At 36.7% G+C, this 15,624-nt stretch overlaps 1 protein-coding gene across 1 annotated transcript; it reads left to right on the forward strand.

Moving 5' to 3' along the window:
* The first annotated feature begins 11,721 nt into the window (after positions 1–11,721).
* On the forward strand, positions 11,722–13,904 carry LOC126599328 (NAC domain-containing protein 2-like). The gene is made up of 3 exons (XM_050265690.1): positions 11,722–12,210; positions 12,446–12,765; positions 12,891–13,904. Exons 1-3 carry the CDS (start codon positions 12,048–12,050, stop codon positions 13,524–13,526), a joined length of 1,119 nt encoding a protein of 372 aa, XP_050121647.1. The 5' UTR covers positions 11,722–12,047; the 3' UTR covers positions 13,527–13,904.
* Positions 13,905–15,624: the final 1,720 nt, after the last annotated feature.

Below are 15,624 nucleotides of genomic sequence, written 5' to 3' on the forward strand. Positions count from 1 at the left end.
ACTGAATCACCATTTAAGGGACCTTAAATTCTCCCTGACGTTGAGTTTTTAAGGATATTCGAGATGACAATGATCATAAATGAAACCACTAAAGAAAATAAAGTGAAATATCTTTGCACCACCTCCAAAAATGAGCCTGAAGCTTTGATTTGGGGTCAATGGGTTGTTTCCCAACTGGGAATACACCACATGTGGTTAGCCTGGAGTTGGGTGATTGAGCAGCTTACTTGTTTTAGCACGACCTTTTGGTACACTTAGGTCGAACAATAATGCTACGACGCATCTTCTTACCCGAAGTAAAAATCTTATGCCTACAAGCACACTTTGCCAAGTCTGCTCATTAGGGAAATTGATTTTCTATATCATTTCTCGCAAAGATACGAAATCACCTTTTTTTTTCACAGTGGATTCAAGGGAATATATGTGAACTAATCCAACTAAAACGCAGACCATATAAATACTTATGGTTTTGGTTGATGAATCGACAAACTGGTCACATGTTTGTCCAAACACATTGCTGCTAAACCTCCTGGCCAATTAAGGGTCCACCACCCTACTTATCCCTTAAGGTCCGGAAGACTGGATAATGCCAGAGAGTTTATATCGACGGTTTTCGATAAAATATTACATGTATTTTGGGTTTATAATTGAACATTGAATTCCCATGTTCACCCTAAATAGCCTTGCCTAGCGATCATAAAGTGTAATTTAAATGATTGCCCTAATTTTGGTAAATGTACCAAGTTTTCGGTTTCTGCCTAGGGCTATACAATCTTTGTACGCAGTTATGTTAGTCCACCTTGAGGCCCATTGCCACCTAACCTATATAATGTTACAGTTGGTTACTGGGTATGAACCTGACGATTTTCGTATTTACGGATTTGGGTAAGCATTCCATGTGCCAAGTTGCGCCGCTGCAACGTACCAATATGGGTCCTCAAAGAAGGATGTGTATCTTTTGTAGATCATGATTCTCCTTCACACTAGCTCTCTTTGAGCCCTTGCTCTCGATCTTTTTACCACTCATTTACGGGTTGTCACTTTAATGAGACAGTCTTCCAGCCGTTAGGGGGAAATAAGAACGTCAACGTTCCTGTAGAACGACATGAATTTGCATAGACGTTTCCCACTATGTCTCATATCGATCTCCATATCGCACAAGTGTGATAAGCAAGTGCGATGAATTCTGGATTTCAGAATATTGCTCCAGACACATTCCTCTGATCTAACTAAAGTGACGAGGTCATATACCAGCTACAAACATGCCTGCAAGGATATACGTATTTAACGGACGTCGAGTCAACATCCTTCAAGGGTGTGCCACCCTTGTTGGACGGTTTGGACGCCCCTGCTGGACGGTCTAGTACACCGACAGATAGCCAATCAATCTGTCTTGGCCTGGAGCATGATAGATCATTCAGTTCGTAGGATTCACTTCCCTGGAAGAGGAAGACACAACACAACAATGAATCTAAACTCGATCGTTGTCTCAAATCATTTCCATCTCATGAGATTAATCCAGATTTCTCCCGAAACTTAAAGTTCTTGATCCAATATACTAGTTTGGATGAGCTAAATGGAATTGAAATGAGATTATCATCGATGATGTTTTCACTTATATGGTAGCTACCGACATAAATGAAAAGTGACGATATCGAACTGTGTTCTGTTGATTAAGTGATAACATAGAACTGATTGGACAACTGAAATTACAATCCAGGTCAAATTCCTTACCAAAGTGTGTATTGGACCTGTTTTCCCTACACTACCTAAGATAACCATGTTGTATTACTAGTGGGAAAGAAAACATATTGAGATGAATGAAATAGTGCGATATGATGCACGTCTTGTGGCGTAATATTTCTCTCACAACGTCTTGTGATTGATAGCAACATTATGAAATGTGGTTAGTGTTTTCTCCATGGGGATATAGATACAGAGATTTACATGTAAGTTCTAGAAGAATTACATAGACTGGTTTAAATAGTTCCAAAACCACGGAACACCCTCTTAACTTGTTTAAAGCGTTCACTTACAATCCGACGGATGTGGTATACCCGTCTAAATGATTATTTGATCAGTCAAGGATATAAATTATGCTCTTACATGTTAAACTATGAAGTCTTATTCCAAATTGCTAGAGTTACAGTTTATGTCGTTAACACGAATCTCACTAAGACTCCGGAAGAGCTTGAGAAAGCTGCCTCACATATGAAGATGGAATTTGAGATGAAGGATCCTGGGAAAACTTGTTTATGCCTTGACCTGAAGTTGAAGCATTGGTCTGACAGTATTTTGGTCTACCAGGCGAACTACACCCTGAATGTGTTACCTTTTAAGTATACCTATGATCGTCCATACATTATATGCAAATGAGACCTTTGAAGAGGTTATGAAATATGAAATTCCATATCTAAGTTCAACTTTGCGTTTCGTTGTACTTAGCTCATTGTATTTAGACAGGACATCTCCTTCGCTGTTGATCTTGGTAAGATGCATCACCGCGCCTACACGCATCAGCTGAATTAGTATTAAAGACGTACCCTGAAGGTACTACGAGGGCAAATCCCAATGCATCTCGAGTGGATCCAACTCCCCTGATCCTCGGAATGATACTTGCCTTGTTTGTTATGCTAACGCAGGTTACTTATCAAACCCACACAAGGTAAAATCCCCAAATGGCTATGTCTTTACCGTTAAGGATATCACAATATCTTGGAGTCCACGATATGACCTTAGTTGTGAAATCTTCGAATCGTTCCAAGACTCACCTCACTTCACTACGCCACAAGTGAGACATGGTTAAGAGTTCTTATTGAGCATATTCGAAGTACTTGCTGTGTTCTCATCTATCGTTGAGTCCCAACAATGATCCATAAAGATTATGCCGCATGTATCCACTCGACCAAGCCATGATACATCAACAAAGTCAACACCAAGACATATTCTGTCCACATCTACATCAACAAAGCATCAGGAGATTGAAATTATGCAAGCTGATCCCAAACAACCTTGCCGACCTCTACACAACGTCACTGCCGAAGTCAACTTTCCAGAAGCTTATCCGAGGAATTGGTATGCCTAACTATTCATATGCAAATGCTTGTAGTTCTCATTTGGAAGTTATGTCAAACTCAGGAGGAGTATCCAGAAGTATACTCACTTGATCTTAATGTACTTTTTTCCCTACGATTAGGAGCATTTTTCCCACTGGGTTTTTGCTACCTAACTAGGTTTTAACGAGGCATCCATCCTGGGCTGATCATACCCTTGTGAGCTATTCTACTTGAGTCCCAAAAACGTATAGTTTTGACTTAATGCAACTTCTCACTTTTCTACTTAGTCTATGGGTTTTCTCCCACTTTGGGTTTTACCATAGCGAGGTTTTGTGAGTTTTACTTTTTATGCATTCTTCTGTTGATTTGAGACCCGCATTCGCTGATTGTGCTGACGACTTCATCAACTGTACTTACTTCATCACTAAAGACCTGATGCGCCATTTACTTGAGTATTTACACACTCAAGGGGGAGTGTTGCAGTCCTATTAGATTAGGAATGTGATTGTATAAATCCTACATATTTTTGGTGTTGAGCCCCTCAATTGCAATAATTGATTCAAATTCAACGACTAAATTTGAAAACATCTAAATGTAGTTTAATTAAATTAATCATAAATTTAAAGTATGAACTTAAAACTATAAATTATTGAGAGAGCTATGTTTAGTCATTTCTGTTAGAGATGATATATGAGTATGACCTAACATTATTTATTTAAAAATATTTTTTATAGGATTATAATTCTAGACATGACTATATCTAGTCGTCTCAGTTGAAGATGATCTTAATTACTATACTGGATTGAAAAAAATTTGATATACGCAATATTGAACAAAAAACCTTTACAATAATAAACTGAGAATTGTTGCAGTTTTATTAGATTAGGAATGTGATTGTGTAAATACTAGTATATCTTGGAATATCTCTTATATTCTTATTAGGAGTAGATTAACTATTAAGAGTTGTAATCCTAAAGGGTAAGGAATTAACATTCCCTACTATTATAAATAAAGGCACAATGAGGTGGAATAACATACACCCCACAATTACACATCTCTCTCTTTCTCTCTATCTATGCCGCACCCCTCTCTCTAACCTCTATAATTGTTTAGTAAATTATGCCTACAACAAAAATTATCCAAATAAAAAATTGGTACATGAGCATTTGACAGTGGATAAGCGTTATCCATTATTAGGTGAACTGCACGTGGAAAACTCTGGGGGTCACGATCAAGACTTTTGTAGCTGGCAATTAGCCAATGCTGGCCATGCTTTTGACTAGTTCACTATGTTTGTTTTTCTTTATATATACGTTACCCCTTTGCTAAGTCAATTTATCTAACCAACTCAGTGTGACAACCAATGACATTTGGTTTAGGCTAGGAGTTGAAGTTGCTTCATGCATGCTGGGGTGAAAGGTAAGAACTGAGAACGGGTGTTGCAGAAATGCTTGGTCAATTGTCATAGGATAGGATAGTAATTAGTGTTGTTGGTTTCCGTCTTTGCGTTTTTGACATGTGATTATTTGATTTGTTGTAGGTGAACCAAGTTACCTAGTATTCAGGTGAGGAATGGAGGCAGGGGAAGAGCATTTAAAAATTCCTGGTTCTCCTTATATTGCATCGGGCATGACATAAGATTTAAAGAGTTTATAATGCGCATTCGTGCATAAATACCAAAGATAAGCCCATTGTCATTGTGGGTTGAAATTGAATAAAGCATATTTGAAGATGAATAATTAATTTAATAGACTTGTGTAGAATCATCTTTTGGATTTTGCACATTTTCTTGACAGACAAATTAGTATTCCTTTTCTTTGCAGGTGCTCCAAAAACACCTGCATCATGTTATGACCACACCTATTTGTCCTTTTTCTTTGGCTTCATGTATTGTGGGAGCTCCCCCAATCCAGGAAGCACTAATTAGTGGTAGGTGGTAAATTTTTTCTCAAGAGTAGGATCTTGGAAATCCTTCAATCACATCCATTCATCGTACATTATACGATAAAAAATTATTGTATATTTTTTTATTTAAAATTGAATATAAACAGTACCTGATAAAAATTTCCGCACAACGTACAATGAACAGATGTGATTGAAGGAACCATGGAATCCTCAAAAAGAGAATTCGGCACGGATCCTTTTTTTTTTTGTTTTCTTCCTTCTTATGTGGAATCACGCCGGGCTCAATTTGAAGGAAAGAGATCCTCTCCTGATCCCTTCCACCAAATTCATCAAATCCACCAATCCGGATCATTGAAATTTGATCTAAAGGCTAAAGTTATTATATTAAAAGGATATTCTGTTTATAATCGTTTGATCAAATTTTAAGGATCCGGATTTGTGGATTAGATGGATTTGGTGGAAGGGATCCGGAGAGAATCTCTTTCCCAATTTGAATGATGAAAATTATCAATGCAGAAGAAAATCTAAACAGAAAATAGTAAAAATATCAATATATATATAGGATAACTGACCGTTAATTTTTTTTTTTCAATTCCTCAATATATATCCTTTAACAAGAGGGATTTCCATTTTTCAAAAAAAAAAAAAGGGAACACCCACTTGACAGTTAGATTTGGTTTTAATGAGATTGTGTGGCTTGTGATTTAATCTCAACCACACAATTTCATTAAAACCAATTCAATGGTCAAGAAAGTGTCTCCATTTTTTTTTTTAAAATAGAGATCCCTCTTGTTAAAACATCCGTGTGTGTGTATATATGTATCGGTATTAATTCTATTCTTCAAAATAATAATCTCGAAGTATGATTTGGTATAAGCATTAAGCACCCAAACTGGGGCTGCCGGTTTCAACAGGGAAAACACCGCATTAGGGAGAGAATTCTTGAAAGACGCTAGCTTAGGATTGTATTATGGATTGGGCGCATACCATAACTTTGGATGATAAACATATTCTCTAGATTTCTCATCATAAAAAGATAAAAGGGTTGGGAAGTATGTTATATACCTGCTTGCTTGGACGCTTGGTTGGCTATGGTTGGGGCACTTGGCTTGGAGTATGAATTTAATTATTGATTCGGCTGAAAACAAATATCTAAATAAGGATGTGACTTGTAAAAAAGGGAAAGGGATCTTCTCCTGATCATTTCCTCCTAATTTATCAAATCAAGAGATCTGGACAATTGAAATTTGATCAAATGTCTGAAGTTACTATAACTTTTAAAATGGACCTCTGTTTGTAGCCGTTGGATATGAATTCCTTGATTTGGTGGATTAGGAGGAAGAGATCCGGAAATGATTCATTTCCTACGTATCCCTTTTTTTCCGTAAAAAAGCTCTTTTTGCAGATTAGACTGATCCAGAAATTAGTGATGTTGTTTGGTATCCGTAACAATTAACATACAAATTGATGATCAAGTCAAAACATTCACAAAACTCATGCATGTACTCCTTAATTGGTGTTATGAATTAGATAAAATTGTACTAATGATCCCTCAACTTTAATCAAATTGGAGCAATGGTTTCTTAATCAAAAAATCATTACCATTGGTTCCTTAACTCATTAAAATGTGTAGCTATAGTCCCTCAACTAAAAATTTATTATTATTGGTCCCTCAACTCATCAAAACGTGCAGCTATGGTTCCTCAATTAAAAATCAATTACCATTGGTCTCTCAACTTTAATCCAATTGGAGAAATGGTCTCTCAATTTTAACCAAATTGGAGCAATTGTCCCTCAAACTTTAATTCAATTGTAGCAATGATCCTTCCAACATAACTCATTCTGACGAAGTTGATGAAAATGATCATAGCTACATGTTTTGATGAGTTTGAGATATTCCAATTGTAACAATGGTCATTTCATCATAACTTATTTTGACTTATAATGCATCTATTGCACACGCATGAGTGAATGCTTTGCTTAGCTTGACACATTAATCATGTTCAAAGTCTTCAATATGAAAATAAATCAAGCTCTCCAATCAGTAATTAGGGCGGATGTGAATGCTAGCTGGCATGATATGATAGCGTTGATTCAATCCACCTAAACCATAGAAAATAAACACATCCAACTCCAAGTCTTACTTACTACCTGCTTGACCATCAAATTTTTTTTTTCACTATGCTACTACTCCGTGTGAAGTGTGTGTGTGTTGTGTGAAAGCATTTTAATAATACAACTGGGTATTCCAAAATCCGAGCTCCAAACCTCAAACTACATGATTGGTTGCTTACAATTAAAGCAGCATCTTTTATAAGTTTGCTAGGGCTGGGTTTCAACCACATGTTAAAAATTGTAGGTTTCATTTCTTAATCTAGTTTAGTACGTTGGATTGGATAGGATTACTACCTACCATTAGATTAAACTGGATAACTTTAATCCTATCATACAATTGGTGTTCATATACTTTTGTAGTAAACAAAATTTCACCAGCCCTAGAGGGGATATCATGTGTACCATAGTAGATATGATGTAATTACCCTTAGAGTTTCGCCAACGCTTAACCCTCGTGTGATTGAGCATTAAATATAGGGAACTTTAACGAAAATCATCCGGTACTGTTCACTTTAACGAAAAACCACATTTTTACACTAAAAAGTCAATTCTGGTACTATTTACTTTACCCTTTATTTTGTCCTTATCATTAAAACTCAAAATTTTCAAGCCCTTTTCATTAGTTTTTCTTTAAATATAAGAGGGATGCTTCCCTGTAAATCATGCCAGATAAAAATGACACCTCTGCCATACCAGCGTGTGCACCACTCCTCACGAGATGGACTCACGTAAAACAATGTGCTGGGCCACCCTACTTAATAGAGTTGAGCTGAGTGGACAAGACAACATCCTGTAAGATCTTCAAGATATTATGATCCCTATAGTCATATGGACTAGACATAGATCATGGTCATCGATCTTGTCAAGGATCATCCCTGTATGAGACTCTTAATTGGTGCCCCTCTCACGTTTCCCATGGTCAACCCATGTTGGCTAAATAAGCGGGATAACGTGGGTTCAAAGCAACAACTTAGGTAGCACCATTTGTGCTCTCTTCAAGCCCATGTCCCGCATTCGATAAAGGCATGGATACGCACAATGATATGTAACCCAAAAAGCTCATAATAGCTTGAGATCCATTTTTCCTACGATTAAGTCTAACTTAGGCATCAGAGGGTCTCTTGGCTCACACCACACTGGAGCGACAAGGTCTGAACTGTCTTTTCATTCTTGGTTGCATGGACACCAGATTTATTCTATGTTTGTGTGAGGTTTGTTTCCCACAACTTTCTCTATATCTCAAGCATAAAAGTAAAAACAAAAAACAAAAATCAAAATGGTTATGACCGCTTAGTTCTACAGTTTAATGATATTTCTCGTTACTTGTAAATAAAAAATTTTAGATTCCAATCTTGATAATGACGATTTGCAACCAAGTTATTTCCCCATCCCTTTAGTGTAACTATATTGTTGTATAAAAAAAATGAAAATAGTTAAGCACGATAACTTATTATCATTTGATTTTGAAGAAAAATTATGATCATTGACTTATTATTAATTTAAATTACCATGATATTTCAAATTTATATTTTAAAACGACAAATAATAGTTTCTATTAAGATAAGATAATTGTTATTAGTACTCTAAAAATTTCATTATGCATTCTAAACTTTTTATATTTAAAAAAAAATTTCTTTTAATGAAAAGTGCACAATTAAAATTTTGAAGGGTTAATCATAGTACCCTTAGATAAATATAGGTTAGTATTTTTATTGTTTTTCATCCTATTTTTTTAAAGGAAAACTAATGAAAAATGTTTGAAAACTTTGAGTTTTAATGATAAGGACAAAATAAAGGGTAAAGTGAATAGTACCAGGATTGACTTTTTAGTGTAAAAATGTGGTTTTTCGTTAAACTGAACAGTACCGGGAGCTTTTCGTTAAAGTTCCCTTTTTTTAATGCCTTCCAAAGCACTTCTATTCCTAGGCTCAGTTCAAACTCACGGCAGGCACATGCATGCAAACAGAGAGAGAAGGTGATAGCTGATAGGGATGGCCATAGATATGATATAGGAATGGTTTTGTGAAGAGGTTTAAGGTAGGGGTGGCTTGAGAGAAAAAAATAAAAAAATTGAATCGTCTATAAAATCGAAAAAAATCATACCGAATATGAAGAAATTGAACCAAATCAAAAGATATTGGTTCATTTTCGGTTTTAGAAGTTTAGAAACCAAACCGAATCGAATCATATAAAATTAGGTGAAGTACAAAAAACTACCTCAACTATTGGTGTCACGATACTTTTACACCTCATCTTTTAAAATTAACAATGTCATACCTCATCTTTAGAATTTGGTCCAATGTTATACCTTTCGTTACTTGGCCGTTTACTTTTTAGTTAAATGCTGACGTGGCTTCATTCAAAGCCCACTTTCTATTAAAAATCATTAAAATATTATTAAAAACTAAAAAAAAAATTTAATATTTTTTAAATATTAAAATAATAAAGAAAAGTAATAAAAAAAAACAACCCTCAGTTCGTCCCTCCCCTCCCCCCCTCTCTCTTCTCCCCATCTTCATCTTCTTCCCCCCCCCCCCACCTGCAACCCCCAACAAAAAAAAAAAAAAAAAATTCCAATTTGTCTTCCCTTGCACCAACCCTCAGTTTGTCCCCCCCCCCCAACACACTTTTCCCCTCCTGCAACCCAGAAAAAAAAAAAAAAAAAAAAAAACCAGATCCCGTCGGCGAGAAGATGGGTGCAAAAGAGGATGTGGAGAATGGATGAGAGTGGTGGATTTGGGGTTGGCAGGGGTTAGGTTGGGGGGGGGACGAACTGGGTTTGCTTTGGATTTTTTTTCTTTTTCTTTTTCTTCTCCTTATTCTTCTTTCTGGTCGTCGTCCTCCAGAACCATCTGGATGGGGGAGGAGCCCAGCCCGTCAGCGATGGCCAGCATAATATTCTTCATCTCCTCCCTGAACTCTTCCAGATCCACTGTCCCACTCTGGTTGCTGTCGAACTTGTCGAATATGGAGTCGTACAGTCGCGTCAGCTGCTCTGGCGGGATGGCCACATCGATGAGCCTAAGGGACTTGAAGGCTTTGCAGAGCTCCGACCGGGAAAGGACGCCGTCGCTGTTTTTTTTTTTTCCTTCTTCTTCCTCCTTCTTTCTGGGTTGTAGGGGGTTGGGTTGCATTTTTTTTCCTCATCTTCTTCTTCGGGGGGGGGGGGGTGGTTGGGGGGTTGATGGGTTTTCAAATTTTTTTTTAAGCAAGGAAGAAGACGAAGATGGGGAGAGAGAGGGGGAAGGGACGAACAAAGGGATTTTTTTTACTTTTCTTTATTATTTTAAAAAAGATTAAATTTTTTTTTTTAGTTTTTAATAATATTTTAATAGAAAATGAGCTCTGAATCAAGCCACGTCAGCATTTAACTGAAAAGTAAACGGTCATGTAACGGAAAGTATAACATTGGACCAAATTCTAAAGATGAGGTATGACATTGTCAATTTTAAAAGATGGGGTATGAAAGTGTCGTGACACCAATAGTTGAGGTAGTTTTTTGTACTTTACCCTATAAAATTTAAGGGTTTAGAAGTTTAGAAGTTCTTAAAAAAAAATAGAAGTTAAATCAAACCGAATCAAGTAGCCTAATTGAATATAACCGCAACTTCAGGTCCAATTAAATTTTAAAAACAAGAACCTAACCCTTTCAGATAACTGAAAAACACTCCCAACCAAATAAAAAATAATCTCAGTTTGATTTTTAATTTTGATAAAAAAACTGAACCGAATGAAAATCGAACCCACTTCTAATTAGAAAGGGATCCTCTCCGGAGGATCCCTTCCACCTAATTCACTAAGGTCACAAATTCGAGTCTTTGAAATTTGATCTAACGGCTATAAATAAGGATGTATTTTCAAATTTATAATAACTTTAACTGTTAGATTAAATTTCAAAAATCTGAATTTGGGGCATTGATTGATTAGGTGAAAAGCACACGGAAGGAACACATTTCCCTTCTAATTTAAAGCAACCGAAACATTATAAAAAGTAAAAAAAGAATAAAGTCAAAGTGAGATGCATTATTACGGCACAGGATGGAGATGATTGATACCTCTGGACAGGTCACAAGAGCTTTTGCTTCTGCTTTCTATGTGGACTGTAGGAATTAATTGGTCTTTGGTAGTGGGGGAGAGCTCGTCCAAACATGGAAGGACGCGTGTTACGAATCTATTTGCAGAAGAGGGGGATGATGTCGTTAGATTGAGACTATCCTTGGACCTTTGTCCAGCCGCCATGCATCTTCTTCTTTATTCCATTCCCCATACGTTATTATCTCATCTCTCTCTCCTCCTCCCTCCTCAGCCCCCGAGTCTTTCTCCCTCTTCCTTCCCTGTTAATTACTTGAAAGCATAACTTAGCTCTCAGAAAACTTGGGAAGGACAGAACCAACAATTGCATTCCATTAGGCCATACACCGAAACCCTTTCAGCTGGCACTCTTACATACGGCATACACATACGAGTAACGATATCTTCAATCAATCACGTCATGTCATGTGAGCAAATTAAAACACACAAAAATATATAATAAATTTAAGACATTATCACCTAAAGTCTTATCCCGTGCATGTAATTAGTCTCTCTCAGCCATATATATTATATTTGTTTCCGCGGAAAATGTAACTGATGATTTGTTTTTTCTCTCTTCATCAACATCATCTAGTTCATCCCAACCTATTTGCCTAATCTCTCTTTTCCGCATGCCGACAAATTCCCACAACCATAAAAGCCCTTCCTTTCGTTCTCTCCCAATAAAATTTCAAACTCTTCTTCCCTTTGTTTAATTTTCAGTTTGGTTGTTCGCTGGTTCGTTCATTTTGCGACAACTGATAACACAAGCTCTCCTCCTCCATCTCTTAATTTCTTTCATGTACATGCTTTCATTCCTAGCATCTTTCTTCATCAATATTTGGTTCAATTTAGGTTGCTAGGTTTGTTGCTAGCAAGGAAATATTTGGTTGATTGAGGATGAAAAACCCAGAATCTAGGCTGCCACCAGGATTTAGGTTTCACCCTACAGATGAAGAGCTCATCCTTCACTACCTTATAAAGAAGGTGGCCTCCATTCCCTTACCTGTTTCCATCATCGCTGAAGTTGATATCTACAAGTTTGATCCATGGGAATTGCCAGGTACGGCACCTACCTAATTTCCTTAACTATAAATTAATTGATTCAACTGTTTGTTTCCTGTACATTAGCCGACCCACTTAGTGAGAAAAGGCTTTGTTGTTGTTGTTGTTTGTTTCCTGTACATATCACACATGCGTGCCTCTATGGTATATGCACGCTAAGTTTATCAGCTGATTAATTAATATATGGCTAATTCGGTGTTCTTTCATGCATGCTGATGTCGACCATTAATTAGCCAAAGCTGCGTTTGGTGAGAAAGAATGGTACTTCTTCAGTCCAAGAGATCGCAAGTATCCGAATGGTGCGAGGCCAAACAGGGCTGCCGCATCAGGGTATTGGAAGGCAACTGGAACAGATAAGACGATTGTGGCACCATCAGGAGGGCGGCAGAATGTTGGTGTGAAGAAGGCTCTTGTGTTCTACAAGGGGAGACCCCCCAAGGGAATCAAGACCAACTGGATCATGCATGAATACCGCCTTCCAGAAAGCCCAAATAACTACACCACCACCACCAACCACCACAGAGCCGTGAAGCTCAATGATTTATCCATGAGGGTGAGCAGTTTTATTGGATCTTATGAGCATTTGATTTACAGAATCAATTGTTCAATTAAATAATCATCCACATATATACTTCAATCATTAACTATAATTATATGAACTTTATTTTGTGACCCCAGTTGGATGATTGGGTTCTTTGTCGAATCTACAAGAAGTCGAATGTCGTGACTTCAGCAGCGGCACTGCCAAATGATCAAGACCAAGACGTTCAAGGAGAAGAAGATTTCCTCCACGATATCCTTTTACCAAGCTTGAAAAGTCCCTTTCCCAGCCTTGATCACAACATGATGAGTACTAGTACTACGAGCAGTCTCAAGCCTCAGAAATCTTGTTCCTTCTCCAACTTACTAGACGCCATGGACTACTCATTACTCACTAGTATTCTGGCGGATGGCCAGTACTATATCCCAACTGGAACTGGACTTCAATCAACTACTCCTAATAAGTTTAGTTATAGCTGTACAGGGAGTACTAGTACTGGATTAGACCCGCAACCGCTGTTCAATACCAATATCAGCAGTAACAGAAGTCATTTGTTTCAAACTCTCCCTCAGTACAACTGTTTGAACTTGCCATCATCAGCCCCAAACACGGAAAACCGGCTAAAGCGCCAGCATTCCATCACAGATGATCGTGGCATGTTATTATATCCATCGAAGAAAGACGTAAATTCCAATTGCAGTTTCACTAACACCGCCAATTCATTCTTGAATCAGCAATTACTGAGTAATCCTCGTTTTCATTTTCAAGAATAAAACCATATAAAAGAAAGAAGGAAAGAAAAGAAAAATTACGGAAGGTCGGACCTGCCAAGCCTTGGTCAAGCTGTTTCGTATGGATCATAAGTTCATAACAAAAGATGGCAAAAATTTAAGTACTGAAAGGAGTTTGATTATTTTTATATACAATCTGGCAATCTGGAATGGCATGCATGATGCATGGGAGATTGACCCTCGAAAACAATACAATGTTAATTGACATGGGTACAATTGGCAAATCAGATTTACTACTTGGTATGGATTATGAACGTGAGAATTGATCTTGAGTTCTTTTTTCACGAGCGAAGGATATCTTCCCAATTAATGTAATTACAATTCCCCGTCTCAATCAATATCTTTACATAGGGTTTAGTATGTTGATTTTTGTTCAATTGGCAGATCAGATTTAGTACTTGATATATTTATCTTGAAAAAGTAAGGGTGCAAAAATAGTTTTTTGTTTTTAAATGCAAAAATAGTTTTTTGTTTTTAAATACAAAAACGACCCTAAAATGTATTATGTATGTTGTTTTTCAAGAACAAATTTAAAAAATAAAAAAGCAAGAAGTACAATATTTAGGATAAATTATGTAAAACAAGATACTGAACGTTCTTTATTTTTCAAGAATGATTTCCAAAAAAAATTAAAAAAACAAAAGTCACGTATAAAACAAAGTTAAAAATTCCAATACCACCTTCCACCACTACTATCATCGTGACATTCTCGCCTCACCATCTCCACCATGGCCACCACATCACACGCCACCACCATCATCCCACCACCTCTCATCACTATTGTCGCCGCCACAATTTAATTTAATTAAGGGTTATTTGGTAATCACCTCGGTTTCAATGTTAAAAAAAAGTAAGACACAAGATAATGATGGTTAGGTAGGAGAGTTCCAAGTTCCAAAATGATTGAGGCCAAGCTTATTAAGAAATGGACTACAAAATATATTTTGAGCACAATCAATATTCTACACTAGATGGACAAAAAATAAAAGATAGAGGGGATTAGGAATGCATTCCATGGGTTAAACAAAGGCATGTGAGATGAATTTGCAAATGACACATTCTAAGGAGGGGTTGCAAATCCCTTTCACATTTGTAGTCAAACTTTTAATAACCTGGTCTCAGTCACTTGGACTTGAAAACCTCTTACCCAAACTCTTACCCAAACATAGTCTAAAGAAAATTAGCACGTGGTTTGATAACCATTTTGTTTTCACTTTGAAAATAAAAACTGAAAATTGAAAATGAAAATGAAAGTTAATTACTGAAAACCTAAAAAGTGTTGTAAAATTGTGAGAATGAATGCCCACCTTAGTATAATTATTGTTATGTGATGTTTTCAAAAGAGCAATAATAGAGTAATTGTTGTTGTGTGAAGTTTTCAAAAAGAGCAATCATTTCACTTTTTAGTTTGTCACGAATGTGGCTTTATATAAAGAGTACTCTGTATGTGATTACAATACACAGCAAAGAAAAGAAATTAAAGCAATAATATAAGTATCCATCATTTCCTCTTTTTCCTGCAATCGTTTGTGTTATAGTTACGAAACTAAACAGTATGATATTTTGCACCCGTTTCTCTTATGTCCTTAGCAAAGGTTATCTCTCTAACTTTTGCCTATTTATAACACATTATTAGCACGACTCTCTAACCTTAACCAGTTATCATCTCCCTTCGCCGAAAAATACTTCCTCGAAGGATTTTACTGTTCTTCTTCCTCCTATGCCTCACCTGCTTGATGTACCCTCGCCAAGATCTGCTAGCACCGTGTTTGCTCTTAGTTCTCAATATAACAATTACTTATATTTTTTATTTCTTGTTTGGTGTAGCTCCTAACTACTAACCTAATGTTTATTTATGTTAATTTTACTGCAATCAAAGTTGGTGCGATACAATCGCCCATCTTGAATTGCAAATTTAATTGTACTGCAATTTTAGGTGGTGCGGTATAATCGCCCACCCTGCTCTGCATATTTAAATATTCCTACGGCTTGAGTGGTACAGTATAATCGCATACCCTATGCTATATTGTCTCAATGAGAGTGGTGCAGTACAATTGCCCTCCTCAGTAATCATCTAACT

The sequence above is a fragment of the Malus sylvestris genome, chromosome 14 (genome assembly GCF_916048215.2).
Source record: "Malus sylvestris chromosome 14, drMalSylv7.2, whole genome shotgun sequence".
NCBI classification, from domain to species: domain Eukaryota; kingdom Viridiplantae; phylum Streptophyta; class Magnoliopsida; order Rosales; family Rosaceae; genus Malus; species Malus sylvestris.